The sequence below is a fragment of the Acipenser ruthenus genome, chromosome 12, assembly GCF_902713425.1.
Source record: "Acipenser ruthenus chromosome 12, fAciRut3.2 maternal haplotype, whole genome shotgun sequence".
Taxonomy (NCBI): Eukaryota; Metazoa; Chordata; class Actinopteri; order Acipenseriformes; family Acipenseridae; genus Acipenser; species Acipenser ruthenus.
In genome coordinates, this window is record NC_081200.1 from 8,308,841 (window position 1) to 8,325,598 (window position 16,758).

Below are 16,758 nucleotides of genomic sequence, written 5' to 3' on the forward strand. Positions count from 1 at the left end.
TTTTGCTGAAAAAAACTGTAATTTCAAAAATGTAAAATACCATGTTAATGTATTATACAAGTGTTTTAGATGGTGTTCTAGTTTAATATGAAAGACATTCCAGAGCATTCTGGGAGTTTTTTTTTCTTTTTTTTTTCTATTTTTAATTTTAAAAAGGTGATGTTTCCACTTCATTCCAGAATGAGGAGTTTTTGTGTTGAGGAATTCTCGCTTGACTTCTCTGCAGGCGCGAAGATGATTTGTTTAATTTCTGGGGTAAAACATGGCGTACTTGGAGGTGCGGAATCCCAGGAGGTCTCTCATCTCATTGCGGAACTTGGAGAGGTCCTGTCGAAGCTCATTGAGGTTCTCCACTGTAGGCTGGTCAGTGCTCTGCATCTTCTGTCTTGTAGAAGTCAAGTAGCGGTGAACTAGACAGCACATGACCTTCTGGTAGTTTTCATCCCGTTTCTGTTTCAGGGTCCTCCACTCCTAGACAAGAATTACAAAATCATTAGTTACCCGGGGAAAGCTTAATCATAACTAAAAACACATTTCAAAGCAATATAACTAACACAAATGGAAGGCACTAGTTTGGCTTTCTCACATTGCCCCACAGCCTGCCCTGGAGGTCATTGTGTGAATCAGTACTGGTAGGGTGAGCACAGGCAGCTTTCTCACTTGAGACCCAAACAATCAGTCATAGAAATTACCCTCAAGTATTAGGACATGATTAAGGACAAAGGGTGTACCAATACTTGTAGTTTAGATGGTCATGCCAAAAGAAAAGTGAAGTAATAAAGAATCATCAATCAAATCCATAGATCACACATTCAGTGGTGGACATACATGACATACACGACAAGTGCTCAAACAGAAAGACCATTATAAAATGTTAGTGGGGTATATCATGGTAAAAGCATAGTAAAGTAGGGTAAAAATGTAGTGAAGGACAGGCAAGCATTTAAAAAAAGTAAGGATGGTAAATACACAGTAAAAGCATAATAAACTGCACATTTACCATAGTAAATTTTTTAGACTCACTCTATACCAAAATGATTACCACAGACTTAACAAACTGTTGTTATACTGATACCTGAGGACCATGGCTGAAAAGTAATCTAAATTTAGAGAAAAACCTCTTTGCTTATATAAACCAGTGGCATTACAAAACAAAAAAAACGTTTTCTCCACTGGGTTATCGGCCAAGACAGCGATAAATAATATGCTGTATGCATTAATACAGAATGACAGTGCTTGACCTTTTTCTTAAGAACACCTGAAATGAGTCAGTCCTTCCAACTCTGCTCATGTCTATGAGCTTTTCCGCAATACAAGTCTCATGAAGATAATCTTTATGAAAAGCTTGAACTAATATAAAAATGCTATTGACGTGTTTATAGTAGGTTGTTTACAGTTTAAAACATAAAGGAGCCCATTGTCGGCCAGACAGGTAATTCAAACTTTCCAGACGATCACTTACTTTGAGGCTATTCTGTCTTTTAACCTTGCCTGTTGTGGTGTGAGAGCAGATCCATTTACTGAGGCTAGTGACAATATAGCAGACGGTCTTCGGGGAAGGGAGGATGTTGAAGGGGGGAGGCAGGGTGCACTTGTCATCAAAGTAGCTAAGCCAGAGCTTAGCTCGGGAAAACTTCCACTCCTTGTCCTCATGGTTCTGAAGCATCAGAGAGTGAGAAAGAAGGTCAGATTTTCAAGTTTCTAATGAGATCGTGTTTGTGCTGGACTCTTATCAGAAGAGTTTTAGTTCCAAATTGAACTTTGGCATCTTGCTTATCCCTTCTGAGCCAAGTTATATAAGCGCAGATGTCTGAAGGAAGCTAATATATATTTAGGAAGTTGTGTGGTCCAGTGGTTAAAGAAAAGGGCTTGTAACCAGGTGGTCCCCGGTTCAAATCCCGGCTCACTCACTGACTCGTGGTGTGACCCTGAGCAGATCACTTAACCTCCTTGTGCTCCGTCTTTCAGGTGAGACGTTGTTGTAAGTGACTTTGCAGCTGATGCATAGTTCACACACCCTAGTCTCTGTAAGTTGCCTTGGATAAAGGCGTCTGCTAAATAAACAAACAATTACAAGGTTCATTCAATATGTTGGGACCAGGACATGACTGAAGCCCAGATGGACAACCTGGATAAAATGCAACCCTGCTGCAGAAAATGGCTAGTAAACAATGGTTGCTTGTCTGTACATACAGTGTATAAAATCTAAAAAATGACTGGTTAGCTTAGGGAAAGTGACACTATGTGCAAATACATTAACTTGTAATATTTTTCCTACATACAGTACATTCATCTTTTCCGGCGTTAGCTTTTAACCTTCAAATCAGGGCTGTTTATCTTGAAAATAGTAGTTTTTTTTTTTACTGTTCTGCTAAATTACCAGAATGAGAAGTCTCACAACAGGCTAGTGGTTGGTATGTGTGATAATGTTGCTTTGGTGATTCTCCTGAGATGCTTTAGGTATGCAATCTCCAACCAGACCTTCCTTGACATATAATAACATTATATTCAAGTATGGCATTAGTTCTCTGGGACAAGCTGGCCAATTGGTACAGTACAAAAAGGAAAATCACTACGGCAGGCGAGGAAACTCATGCAGCACTACAGTTAAATTGGAGACTCCACCAGAGATTATGTGAAGAGAACTCTTAAAAGAGAAAATCATACTTCACATTCTATTAGGAACATGTGTTCAAACCCACTTTCAAAGAGAATTGCAATGATGCCTTTAAAAATGAAGCTTGTGAATTTACTTACCGCTATTTGCCGAAAACTTTTGTGCAGCATGGCCACAAGAAGCTTAGTGAGGACGATGACAACCACCACGTTGTATGTGCCAATAATTAAGGCCCCAACAAACGACTGCAGCTCCTCTGTGTAACTGAACCTCGTTACAAACAGAGCAATGTGGGCCAGTGAAAAAACATACCAAAAGAGCGCATAGCAGGTGACAATAAACCTGTGGGGAAGAATATACTGTAAACTGATACTGCATTGAAACTGAATCAACAACAAAAACTGTTACTTGCTTTTTCAGTAAATGTGCTATTTTATCAACAATGCATCTCAAATATATATATATATATATATATATATATATATATATATTATATATATATATACCATATTCATTCCAAACCATACAAGTCTTACAGCCCTCAAATTCCAACTCACGAATGGAAAGTGTCGTTGTTTTGCCTCTGACAGAAGATCCCCACACAGTCCTTCTCCACATGGGTGGCATGACCCTTGTCATAAAGCTGGGTCAGACCGATGGTGAACGAGATGAGGACGAGCAGGAACAGACCCAAGAACTTGCCAAAATCCTGCAGCATTTGTCCCATCGAGATCTAGTAAGAAGAGTTTAATTGCTGTTAAGACATCTTACAATGCACTAGCCATGTAACAGATGGTCACCCCCTAGAAGGACATTGGGCCAGCTCCTGATGTCTGGGCATAGGAGCTACAAGACTTATAACCAATCTACAAGGTTTATAAACAAGATTGTTGAAGATACCTAACGTATCTTCAAAACCTTTCAGTTTTGAATAGAATAGAGCACCAACTACATAATTATAATGGGAATTCACTGTATCAGTCTCACCTGAATATAGTGGCAAATGCAGTTCTGTCTGCAGTATATTATTTGTTGTCTTAATACTGTCACTGTGATCATATACATTTGAGAACCAAAGTTATGAAAATCGAGGACAATGGTATTCAGATTCACCAATGTTTATAACAATTGAATAGATCCCGTTCTGTCACAGGAATGGATCCAAACAGAAAAACATCCACAAAACTAGTTCCATACTAGATATATATCAAAAAAAATATTTCCATAGTCTATTAAACTGGTCCCACACCACATTGAATTCAGATCAAAAGAGAAAAGCCCAGCTGGTCTCCACCCAGTCCTGCTCTCTTATCAGTTTAAGGATCTGAAACCCCAATGGGGAATGAGACTTCCATTCAAAATCACAGAGAAAACTTTATATCTTTGTATGTCTTTATTTCTGTGATTTACATTTTTTTTTTTTTTTTAAACTTAAAGGGATACTGTTTTTTAACTTAGAGGGATGTTCCCTCAAACTCATTATTTATCTTATATTTCTTATTTAAAGTAAGTAAAATGTATAACTACTCTTATAATCCATATCATAGTTCAACTACTACCTATGGTTTTCATTTTAGTTATATAATTATTTTTTATGTTATATAACATATTTATGTAAATATATCACAACTTTTTTGTTTGTGGAAAAGACCATAAATGCTTGACCAGGGTACATGCAGTTTTCAGCTAACACAAGGATCTCAGTGTGCTGCTGTGAATGGTGCGATTGACCGCTTTTTGCCTACATGGAATCTGGCTTCAAAGAAGCGGTTTATGGTCCTCAAGATTAAACAAAATGCTTCAGCAAACTCATATTAAAATGCCAACAACTGACACGTGCATAAAACAAAAAAAAAAGTCAAACTTTCATTAAATTAATATTTTTTTATATACATCTTTTACTTATAAAAATCAATATAAAATCAAACCAAAGGCAGTTAGCTGTATTCGTTATCTGATCATTTCAAATGTATTCCACTCATGAGTTAAACTGTATGAGTTCAACACAGAGGTAAACTGTAAACATTCCTTGCTTGTCTTTTTTTTTCCCCTGCATAATTTTACCACTGTACAAATATTAAAGGAACGTGGGTGGTCACTGGTTTGTGACCCAGGCAGTGAAACACAGTGATGCAGAATGGAATGATTCAGCTCTTTCCTTTACCAAAACCGTGGGAGACGAAGAAGGCTTCTAATACTCCCTGTGATCCCTCACAAACAAGTGGCTGTTGAAGGAGAGCACAGCAAACATACAGATTCCTCCAGAGAAGGCGTTCTAGTGATGGTGAGGGCAGCATCAGCTCAGGTTGGGTATTGATTGATAGATTCAAGGCTACTGGCTGATCCACACACTGATGAACCAACAGCACTGATCCTCGTCACATTATTACTGCTACCCTTGTCTCTCTGTACTTTGCTAAAATTTTCTCTGCTGAATTTTTGTGTGCTATTTTTTTTTTATATATCATTTGTGAACCCTACGTATAAAGCCTGCAGTCCACCAAAAATTGTGAGCCATGAGCACCAGTACATTGTACATGTCACATGGAATTATCTAAGTTGCAAGTCAGTGGCTCAGATGGCAGAAATAGAACTGCAGTTCCACATATCAAACCCCTCCAGCAGTCTTTATGGTACCTAGTCAGAGCAGGAACATGTGAACTCATCACAAGCACAGACTGTCAGGAATCATCAATGTACATTTTAATCCTCTCAACTCCGGATTTTACAGGATTTACCAGCAGCACAGACACCGCCCAAAAACACATTAGTAAAATACAGCAAATAATGCTATAGAAAGTGTTGGTATTTTCGGAGGATTTTTACATGGGTTTAAAAAAAAGTTTCACAGTTCAATACGTTTCCCATGCTTGTACGATGCATTTACCACCTTTTGCCATAGTTATCGACCAAACGTATCTGTGATTTACTATACTTTCAGCGTGTTATTACCAAGCTTTACCAAACGTTGCTGTGCTCTTACTGTGGTATCTGTTCACTCAAATTGGGCTTTTCATTGTCTTTTTAAAACTATTTCAACATAATACAAATAACATATTTATTTACACAGGATTACTCAGGATCTAGGAATTAAAGCAAAGAAGCATTAAAAGGAGCAGTCCACAATTTAGGCTTTTCGTCTGTGTTTCCATCGCCTACCTCAGACCTAACACAAAAACCCTAACTCCAGTACATGTTGATGTCAGGTGATTAAAGAAGGTAGTAATACAAGCTGGTTAAATGACTTGTGTGCTGGGCCCCTCTGTTCTGTTTTGCATGCTGAGCTATAATAGAACCCTAAAGATTAAAGACTTTAAACAAAGTGGATTGTCAAAGTCTCACTGATAAAGGTGCAATGCATAGGAGATGGCTATTCAAATGAGATGGTATAGTATTTGAAACATGCCTGTTGATTAGTGATGACAATTGCCAGGGACTTAAAAGAAAATTAGTTTACCGCCCATAAATATATTTATAGAATCACAGTAGATTAGTGTACCTGCAAGGGTCCCAGGACAGAGCTGGTTGTGTACATGAAGAAGAGGCGAAGGTAGCTGAGCACATTGGCAAAGGCAAACAGTCCCTCGGCAACCAAAGTTGGATGGAATGCATCCCAGTCCTTCCTGTCTGCATTGTCTGGAAACTAACGGAAAGTGACAAAAGCTGCCAATTTTCTTTTTTTTTTTTTATATCCCACAAAATATATTTGACAAGCATAATACAAGGCCTGAATGAGCCAAATGGCACGCATGTTGTATTGAAAAGTATGAGGGAGCAGTATGAAATCTGGAGTGCCTCATAGGGTTTAACATTAAGAAGGCCTGTGTTAAATATATCAGCTCAATGTAATCATTTTTTCCCTCTGCTTACATGTTTGCTGCTGCAGGTAGTTGGCAGTAGCAGGAGCAGGTCTGTTTAATGCAGCGGAAATTAGATTAGAAATGGAATGTGAAACTAGAAATTGGTTGCTTTTGCTAAATTTTGATTTCTTTAGTATTCAGATTTAAGGCACGCTATTATAAAAAAAAAAAACATCTTTGATACTTTTCTTTAAGAATGTGTAATGCCTTCTGAGAATGTCTGAGTCACAGATGAGTAAACTGTTTAAACATCCTAGGGTTCCCCCTCCAGACTGGCCCCTCTACACCAGAAACAATGTACTCACCTTATTGTGAGCCACAACTTTGAGGGCGAAAGTTGCCAAATAGAGGGAGTTCATGACAAAGCTGAGCTGATTGCGGGATTCTTCCAAAAAGTCTTCCAGCCCCTCATACCACAGCCTTTTCACATCCGACCACACCATTCCTGGGGGAAAAAGGATACATTACCACATACCGTTGCGAAAGGAAAGTGCACACCATTCTTCAAACCAGACTTCCATTCCAGCAATCCCTTCCAGCTGAGCTTCTGCTCTACAGAATCCTTCTTACCGACTCCTTGAAAGGGATATGTATTTGATAGAATTATTATTCATTTATTTATTCTTTATAGCTAGTTGACCTTTTTGTTTTTAGTTGTGGTTTGGTGTAACTTGACTATTATCTGTGCCTGGCTGTAGAAACGATTATACAAACATATAAATAATGCACATGTTTCTACATTGATCTGATTTATGAATTCTGCACTTTGGGAGTATGTAGCTTAGAGGCTTTATTGCTTTCAAAACGGAAATATTTCATGGCTTAATTTTGCTTGAATACATGGCTCTGGCAGATTCTAGCGATTGATCCCTTTGCAGTATGTTACATTTGGGAGGCAATACAGTCAAACAAAACCAGATGAATATATAATATAGGTCATTACTTCGACAGTCAAATACAAGACATACTGCACATTTACTATTTACTATCTGACTCTAAATCATACAGGTAAAATACATCTTAAAATACTGAATAGAATCACATATTCCCAAACAACTTGACTGGACAACTGGATGATGTATAATGATGAAGGTCAGAAACAAGACCAGATTTTAGGTTTTGAAAAAATTCACCAGCTGTTGGGCACATGAAAAGGTCTGGTGCAGACTTCATTTTGGACAAAGTAGATGTATTACACATGAAACAGAATGGGGAGTTTTGTGATAACAGTCCATCATTGCTTTATGCATTCCAACCCTGAGTGGTTAAGCACAGGGTTTTAAACACAGTATGATTTGTTGTCTAAATAACAATGTCAAAAATCTCCTGGAAGAAAAGGAATAAAGCTGTCTCCCATCATAAAGAGCCTTGGACTAAAGCACAGGTCATTATTTCCTTTCTTGTTTAGTTTGGGCTCTATTCATGTAGTCTTGCTGCTCTAAAATCTTCACCACTGAATCTGAAACTCAAAATAGACTAAACCATAAGGAATGCTGCCACAAACATCCTAGTAATAAGATTCTATGACGTGGAAAACTGCCCCATCTGGTTATACCAGATGCATGATTTCACTGGCCTTGTGGCTTAGAAATAACTGTCCTCCAGAGGAGTACTGTATTTAAAAAGTTATTTTTTAACTAGGAATTATGCTCGTAATGATTCATGCTTGTGAAATGTTATTTGCAATAAAAATTAAAGTGCCTGATGCTAACTGTGTCATGTTGAGTGGTGGTTTTGTGATGTAGACTACTGTCCAATACCTTTTTTCTTTTGTACTTGTAACCTAAGAGTCACAGGGTTCCACAGGGGAAAAGGTTCATGCATTAACCTACTGTGCCACCAAGCCCTCAAGCAATCGTTTTAACATGAAAAAGGTGGTTTCCAAAGACACCACTCCCCTGCACATACTCACCTACAATCCAGACAATAAGCAGGTAGTCGATCATCTCCAGAGCAGGGCCCATGGTGTTCTTTTTGTCTTCGTTGTAAACTAGCGAGTACAGGTTGAGCAGCAGCAGGAAGGTGAAGTACGAGGTGCTGTGGATGATGAACTTCATGAAGGGCGTGTGGATGACGTGGCCCACGCGGGACTTGGGGGCCAGCAGGTAACAGATCGACAGTACGGGCCACAGGAAGCCCACCGAGAGCACAGTCAGGATCTTCTTACATGAGTGCTTCCTCCTGTAACCAGCCATCTGCCCAAACCAGACAGTGTTCAGAAACTGCTGACAGTTTGACTGGGCAACAAACTGGAGAGAGAGAGAGAGAGAGAGAGAGAGAGAGAGAGAGAGAGAGAGAGAGAGAGAGAGAGAGAGAGAGAGAGAGAGAGAGAGAGAGAGAGAGAGAGAGAGAGAGAGAGAGAGAGAGAGAGAGAGAGAGAGAGAGAGAGAGAGAGAGAGAGAGAGAGAGAGAGTAACCACTGCAGAAGATTTTATATCACCCCTGCAAAACATCTAACCAATCCAGTAGTTATCTCCTTAATATCTGAATTCCTTATACATTGGTGTCATATGCAGGTATATTTCTCATCTTCATGCCCTTTGGAGGTCATGGAAAAAAACATGGGGACTGTTTGCAGTATAATACAGCAGCTCAGAATACCTTACTAACAGATAATCTGTGGGAAAAAAATACATTAGTTGTATTTTGGTTTGACAGAACTCTGTTTCTAGTACCATTGTTTGCCCTTGACTGTATGCCTTCACTGCATATCAGTGTGTCTGAATGAAAGCTTTAAAAACATGTGGCTGCTTTTGTACACACATGCAGTATATTATACACTGCTTTGATCAGAGTCCTGAAGGGAAGTTTACATTCAACTAGGTTAAGATACCTTTTAGGAAAGAATAGCTTTTGGAAACAACGAAATAAAGCTCAAGCCAAACATTACGATAAGCCATGGATTTAGTTTTGCTTGTATGGAGGTAGGCCAAACTAAAATGTATTTATTTTGGAGATTCAAATGCTGCTTTAAAAAAGAGGTAAAATCCCTTATATGATATGTGACAACATACTGGGTACATTCCTTAGGTTAGTGGGCTTGGCTATACTGCACATGAATATCCAGTCCACTGTGCCACCCAAACATTTTGGAGGTAATAATGTGACCCTCCATTTTTTTTTTCTGTCTTGGAGGGAGTGATAAAGTCAAGAAGTATGTGTTTGGCAACATTCTAGCTGAATGGCCAGTACTAACAAATATAAACCCCCAAAATTACAGAGATATAGACAAGTGTTACTTGGGGGACAAGATTATGAAACCCACTTGAAGGAATGATGGAGATGTTCTTGCAGCTAGACGTGGCGCTCTTGCTTACTGTTTTATGAGGTGTTAAGACTCAATATTAGAGGGCCTGCCTATGGCCTGTGTTGTTAAGCACGTACCTCTTTCTGGTTGTATTTGATGGCCAGTTTGAGGCGGCTCAGGTTCATGCGCTCCTCCAGCAGGCCTCGCTTGTCCACGGGCTCGTCGCTGCAGGTGTGGTTCAGAATGACCTCCAACTCCCTCGAGTTCCGGGCCTGGGCAAGCAGATCCTTCGCAAACATCGTACACTGCTTCGCCAGCTCCTCGTAATCATTCCTGTCATTCATGAGAAAGGATACACTAAGGCTTCATTTCCACTGCCTGGCGCTACAGGCTTTGGCTGCCCATGGCTAACTGCCAAAATCATAAGAGCGTTTCAGTGCTTTTTTTCAAAACCAGGCCAAGCTACTGTGCATCATAAGTCACTGGAGGATTGTGGGATTGTATTGTATTTTGTTTTGTTGTTCAGTTGAACAAAGTTCTCTGCTTTAGGTGGATACAGTAAAGCTTAAAGAAAGACAATGAAAGAAAATCAGCCACAATGGTAGCAATTTCCCTCCTCTACACGCATCTCCTGGCTATGTGATGACGCACTTCCTTTATAGCTAGTTTGGCTACATCGAGTTGAGATACAAAACCTGACCTGATAGCTGTGCTCAGCCCCTTGGGCAAGCAGTGGAAACACCTTGTTTTGTTGCCGTGGGCAGCCATAGTTGGGAGCGCTACGTAGTGGACATGGATCATCGGTCAAACAGGAATTCTTCAGACAATGCAACTTCAAGTACATTTTAATTAAACAATCTGTTGACTGAAGCTGACCTGGAACCTGAAAATAAAGACTAATCACAGTTCTTCAGGGAGCACTTACAGGTGACACAGTTTAGCCCCTCCAATATAACCAAGTAATACCCCTTGTCTTTTTAAACAACACACTAGAGTCACTACAGACATCAGGAACTCTGACTTCTTGTAGTGGTGCATTATGGTTCTTAATAGTGTCTGCATCTCAGGCAGCAGATAACAGTTCGGAGACACAGAAAATGTGAGTCAAGTATCACCTCATCTATAAATGGCCATGAGTCACAGTCTATCAAGCCCAAACTTCACAAATGGCATCCTTATCTTAAATCACTCTGTGAGGTAGTCAGTACAATACATAGAACTTCCTTGGGGCACAACTGATGGCCAATTTAGATAAAAGGCTCAGGTTAGTTTGTTTAATTCTTTTTCAAAATTGCTTCTTATGCATAAAATGAACATTGATATTGATGAAACTGTTCTAGACTGTTGATTAAGAAGGCAATGAGTCAATGTACATTTTAAAAGAACAGGACCTGGCAATAGAGGTTTAGTATCATATAAGCCTTCAGCCAACAGCACTTTTAACAACACGTTTATCGATGATTATTAAACTAAATTGTGAAAGAGCTCTAAAACGCAACTTTCTCCACATGGGACGGAATCCTAATATTACACAAATGCTTTTTGAATCTAGACCGAAGGTGTGTGACTAAAATATTACCACAGGGATTTAGAGTTGGCTACTGAGCTCCAGTTGAAGATGAGACAATCTATATGCCATTTCCTAATGAGCACTAGAGCAGTGGGAAATATAACTGTACTCATAAGAATCCTAACCCTTTACTACCGCTAATAACATCCTGGTTGCAATATATCAAAACAACAGCCTCCCTGTCTCTGTACTGGTGCTTGTTTGGCACACATCTTGGCTTGTTTGCATAAACAAGATGTTGAGTTTGATGAATAACAGTCCATTCATCCCAACAGAAACACACTGGTTCAGACGAGAGCACACACATGACATTCTCTGATCTCCTCCTACCTGAACTCCACCTCCACAAGACTGAGTTCCTTCAGATCAGCACTGAGCTCGAAGGCTCTTAATATGGGGTCCTCCTCAGTCAGCATTATCAATGAGGGGCTCGCCAGGCAGCGGTAGATATCGAGGCGAAATCTGTCAAGAGAAACAGCAACAAGACCATCTGAAAATACAGGTTTCGCTTTCAAAACTCCACATTGGAGACATATGTACATCTATGGCCAAATGTTTTGTATAGAATTAACTAATTTTGCTTCATAAGGTCAAATGAAATCTGCTGAATAATGGTACGCTAACATATTGAATTACATACTGCTTTGCAGTTTTTTATATACTTAAGAAAAACTGACAAAAATGGAAAGAAGTGACATTTCAAAATCTAACATGAAATACTGTACTAGAACAACATAAGAACATAAGAATGGTATACCAGCGGAAAGAATTTAACCACTCATGTTTTAAAATGCCACAGTCAATTGTTCTTCTGTCTGTTAAGACACTTATTTTTTAGGAAAAAGCCACAGAAGAACCATTGCCATTAAAAAAAGCTGTGTTCAATCCCTCAACCACTTAATACATTAAAGGTCTTTAATCGTATGTGTTTCATATTACTTAGAGGTTCACTGGGTTTAAATAAATGGAACACAGCCCTGAACTGTTAACTAGGGGTTGATTGAGGGATTTCATGTTATTTATGGGAAGGGTCTATTGTAGTCAATGGATTAGGTTTGCTTGCAGAATACTGACCCAAGAAGATAAAAGCAGGTAGTGCATACATCTTAAGCTTATATCACACACCATTCACTTGATCAAGAGAGCGGAATGTCAAGGGCTCTTCATGCAAGTGGTGCAACAGAATCAATATAATACCTGAGATTGCCCTAATCTTGAGTTTCCATAGGTCTGATGGTAAAACCTGCCCTGAAAGTTTAGAAGATCACAAAATAAATCCCCAACAGCCCTTGAGTAGTAATGAAAGAGCCCATACCGGGAATGGCGAAGACTGTCTTTTTTATTTTTGGCATTGCACAGGGTGCATTCACACCCCACAGCGTGGGGCCGGGGCAGCGAGATGTCCTGCTTCAAGAGCATGGTGAGGATTTCATAGTTGTTGCGATGAGCTGCTAGAATGACAGGGGCCACATCCATGGTTGTGGAGTACTCTGGGTTCTGAATACGCTCTATCAGTTTCTAGGGAAAAGAGAAGCAAGTTCCAACCATTCAAAAAGTGCAAAGCACAACATGCAATACTCCTGTTGTAATAAGAAGCACTTGCAGTGAAGTGTATAACTGAAGTATAGAAAAATGTCCTTTTGATACAAATATGCTACCAAACCATATTTATCACTCAAGGATATTGCACATCCAGTACAAAACTGTTACAATCTCCCTTTGCTATTCTTTTGATATTGTAGTTTTTGTAGTTTTGTACTGATTGTGTAATCTATCCTTTTATATTACTTGTTGTTCTGATTTGACACGGATTTGAAACTTATATGAAATAATACAATGAACAGCCAGAAGTACAGCTTCATGAGGACCATTATAATTTATCTTCGAACTGTGTACCACAATATTGTTTTATAGCTAAATATGTCTTGGTGACTTTATTCCTTGTTTCAATATTATATACAAGCTTAGAGAAACATCACAAAAATGATGATGTCATTTTTTTCTACATGGGTTTTTTAAATTTTTTTTATCTGATCACATTAACACAGGAAATACCAGCATATGGCACTGCAACCTTAAGATCTAAAGAATTCAGATCTTAGTTTTGTGTTTTTGCACCAAAGTATGACATCTCAGAAAGCACTAACGGCTATTGAAGGCTTCGATGAGCGTCTTGGTCGATGATTGAATAGTATATCTACGGCTCCCACCACTTCTGAGTCGATTGCTACCAAAAGTACATCTGTCGTCTAAAATAAGGATTAAAAGAACATGATTAAGACAGAAGCACGGGTTTCACTTAAAGCATAAAGCATTAATTGTGGGACACATAAGTCCCTTGTACCTTAAAGAGTTAATGCAACATCATTGTTAAGAAAAAAATTATAAAAAGGAAAAAAGAACCATGATGAACTTGGCAATATACATGTGAAAAAGTAAACTAGTACTGGCAATAATACTACTGGGTAAGGACTATTGCATTTTTTTTATATTGAAAAGCCAGTTGATTAACTGTGAATTGTGTATGACTGTAGGGGTTAGAGATTTCTTTTAATGGGGTGTGTCTTTACCTGGCACCCATGTTCCAGCAGAAGCTGCAGTATATCCAGGTTCTCGTTCATAATTGATATGGTAACTGCATTGCGTCCCAACACGTCCATACAGTTTATATTGAGTTCACTGTGTCTTTTCTCCTCAAGGAGTTTTTTCACCATATAATAGTCACCTTCACAGAAAGGATACATTCAACTGTTCAGTTTCAGCACTTAAATAAAAAAAGGTATTAAAGCAATTATTTTGCTTCCTGGTGTCTATAATCTGTAGCCAGACAGTGCATTTTTTTCCCTGCCAACAAATAACTTCTAATCACTTCATTTAGGAGCCACCATCTGGCTTTAAACATTACAAATGATCAGAAAATACTTAATGTAAAAGCTTCTTATCTGTAATACAGCAACCATTGATCCACCAACTTAGAATGTCTGGATGTGCTCCCACTTCAAGCACACTGCACAGTAGTGGGCTTAGGAACTTATAACAGAGAAACCAGGTGTGAGGAGGAGACAAAGATCACTGAACAAATTCAATAAAGACATTACCTGAGGAAGCCTCAAACTGGAACACTACTATAGTTTTGATATGTTCCCCCTAGACCAAATATCACTAAAATGTATTAGTTCAGCAGATGTAAGGCAGATTTGCACAGGTCTGAGCAATACTTAACACTGTGGGGTTTTATTTTCAAATTAGAACTATGCAATCATGCCTTGGCCATGTTTTTTCACTGTACAATATTACTATAATTGAAATTTGTAAATACTGTATTTTAATGATACATATTTACTCTTACAAATTGGTTATGCTTTGTGTAGATTTAAAGTACACTGTCTGTTTATGTTAAATAATGTGTATTATTACATTAAAAGACCTATGATGCTAAGTCATGTTCTTTCGATTCAAGATGCTGTTATTAAAACTTTTACTCTGAAGTGTACAATAATTTGCACTAGGGGGAAAGAAGTCTGCCACTGCTCAAGAATACTTACAAATCAATAAATGAAAACCCTAAAATTGTCTGTTTCTAGTTTTTCTAACTTTATGGATATCCCTTTCTGAAAAAAAAAAAAACAATTACAAGCAATAATTGTATTTAAAGAACTTGCATGCTATTTTTTTCATATGTTCATTTTCAATAGCGTACGTAGTTCTGTATAGACACATTATTGTACTTATGCAACTTCGTGAAACAAATGTGTTTACAGTTCTAGATTCTGATAATGTACTTTATAAGATGTGTACTGAAAGAACATTAGGTTACAGCACAGCGGGGTATAGTTGACAGAAACATTCCCTATGTTTACTGTAAATCATAAGTCTCTGTGTTACCGAGTAACTAGAGCAGCAGGCTTCATGGGGTACAGTAATTAAAATAACGGGTGTATTTCTTACTTTACCTTTTTCACACGCCAGCAAAAAGAGTTTCTCGTTTAGGTTGGTCTCCTCCTTCACTTCTCTTACATTCTTTAGTGCCAGGTACTTGTCTGGAGAGGAAGAATCGGTGCTCTGATAAAGAGCAGCCATTACGGAGAAGGAAAACGGCAACACATTGATGCGCATCACACACCAAGCACCAGCAGCTACACAGCGTCAATTTAAATAAGAACCTTTAGTGTTTTCCCACACTTTTTTGGTATGCATTAAGGTTGCTTACATTTGTAGACCTAATTTAAGCTAGATATTTATTCTTCTCCATGACCTGCAGTTTGCAATGAATACCATTAATTCGTCGACTTACTGCACGTTCAATTGACACATTCGTGTTGTTGTTGTTGTTGTTGTTGTTTTTAGTTTTTCTTCTCGTTGGCTATCAACAGATTGCTCTTACTGTATCCCTGTTATTGCTCACTTATGACACGCTGCACCATCACGCCATTCCAAATCAAAATAAACAGTAACTTCGGCTGTGTAGCGAGGATGTTGGTCCTGATGTAGAGAAACTACAGTGCTGTGCGCATGTGTACTGTTCACCTGCTTGATCATCTGTGATAGCAATGAAAATGTGTTGCATTGTGTTAACAACGAACATTATATAACTGTAGTTATTTATAGTACATTTAAGGGTCCGTAGTGTATTCTGTAAGCATGACTTATTTATAAAAGAAAATATTATTAGTATAGGCACCTCCTAAATTACATTTATTTTAATACTCATTTTAGTTTAATATTCCGTGCGTTACACAGTCATTTTGGAAAGGAGACACGAGATATTTGGGATAAACGTCTCTGCACACCTTCTGTTGTGTCAGTAGCGATAATAGCAGATCTTAAAGGGGAACTGTACTCAAAATAACAAGGCTCTCTAAATGATCTGCACACATAACAAATGCGTCTCGCTGCGCCAATTTTGTTAAAAAGTCAAGCGTTTGGTCACTGGCCGGTATTTCAATTTTTTTTGTCAGCTTTCTGGATCAGCTGGAAATCCAGCAATATTGGATACTTTCTGGCGCCGCTACCCACACCTGTGTCAACGCCGGCAGGGTGAATTATGTCAGAGTGCAAAACGTTCTGGTGCAAAATAACAAAAGGAAAAACAGTAACAAAAAGTATTTTTGTGTGCCTAAGCCTTTAAACCAACAAAGGGCGACCATAACAAAACAACAGCTACATAATATAGGAACGGGACATACACTCAATAGAATTGCTGCGTTCCTAAATTCAATGCCGAGAAGCAAGAACTCTCAAAATCGTTCCTAACTGACGAGCTCACCGACTCTCAGAGCTGGTGAGCTGACCAACAGAAAGATGGCGACACCCACAAAAATTATGAATGGGATTTAAATGTAGGATACCGGTAATTGTTAACACACACACACACACACACACACATAGTGTTGTGACAATAGTGACGTTTTTTTTAGTCAACGCTCAACAGTAACGCTGAATTGTGTGATTATAGCGCGAGTCA

At 38.6% G+C, this 16,758-nt stretch overlaps 1 protein-coding gene across 1 annotated transcript; it reads right to left on the reverse strand.

The window, feature by feature from the left end:
- Positions 1-90: 90 nt before the first annotated feature.
- LOC117417273 (short transient receptor potential channel 1-like) lies at positions 91-15,816 on the reverse strand. The gene is made up of 13 exons (XM_034029286.3): positions 15,248-15,816; positions 13,865-14,019; positions 13,442-13,543; positions 12,610-12,812; positions 11,625-11,756; positions 9,862-10,057; positions 8,390-8,726; positions 6,783-6,922; positions 6,117-6,260; positions 3,175-3,350; positions 2,758-2,959; positions 1,463-1,657; positions 91-471 (listed from the first exon to the last, which is right to left on the reverse strand). Exons 1-13 carry the CDS (start codon positions 15,408-15,410, stop codon positions 244-246), a joined length of 2,373 nt encoding a protein of 790 aa, XP_033885177.3. The 5' UTR covers positions 15,411-15,816; the 3' UTR covers positions 91-243.
- Positions 15,817-16,758: the final 942 nt, after the last annotated feature.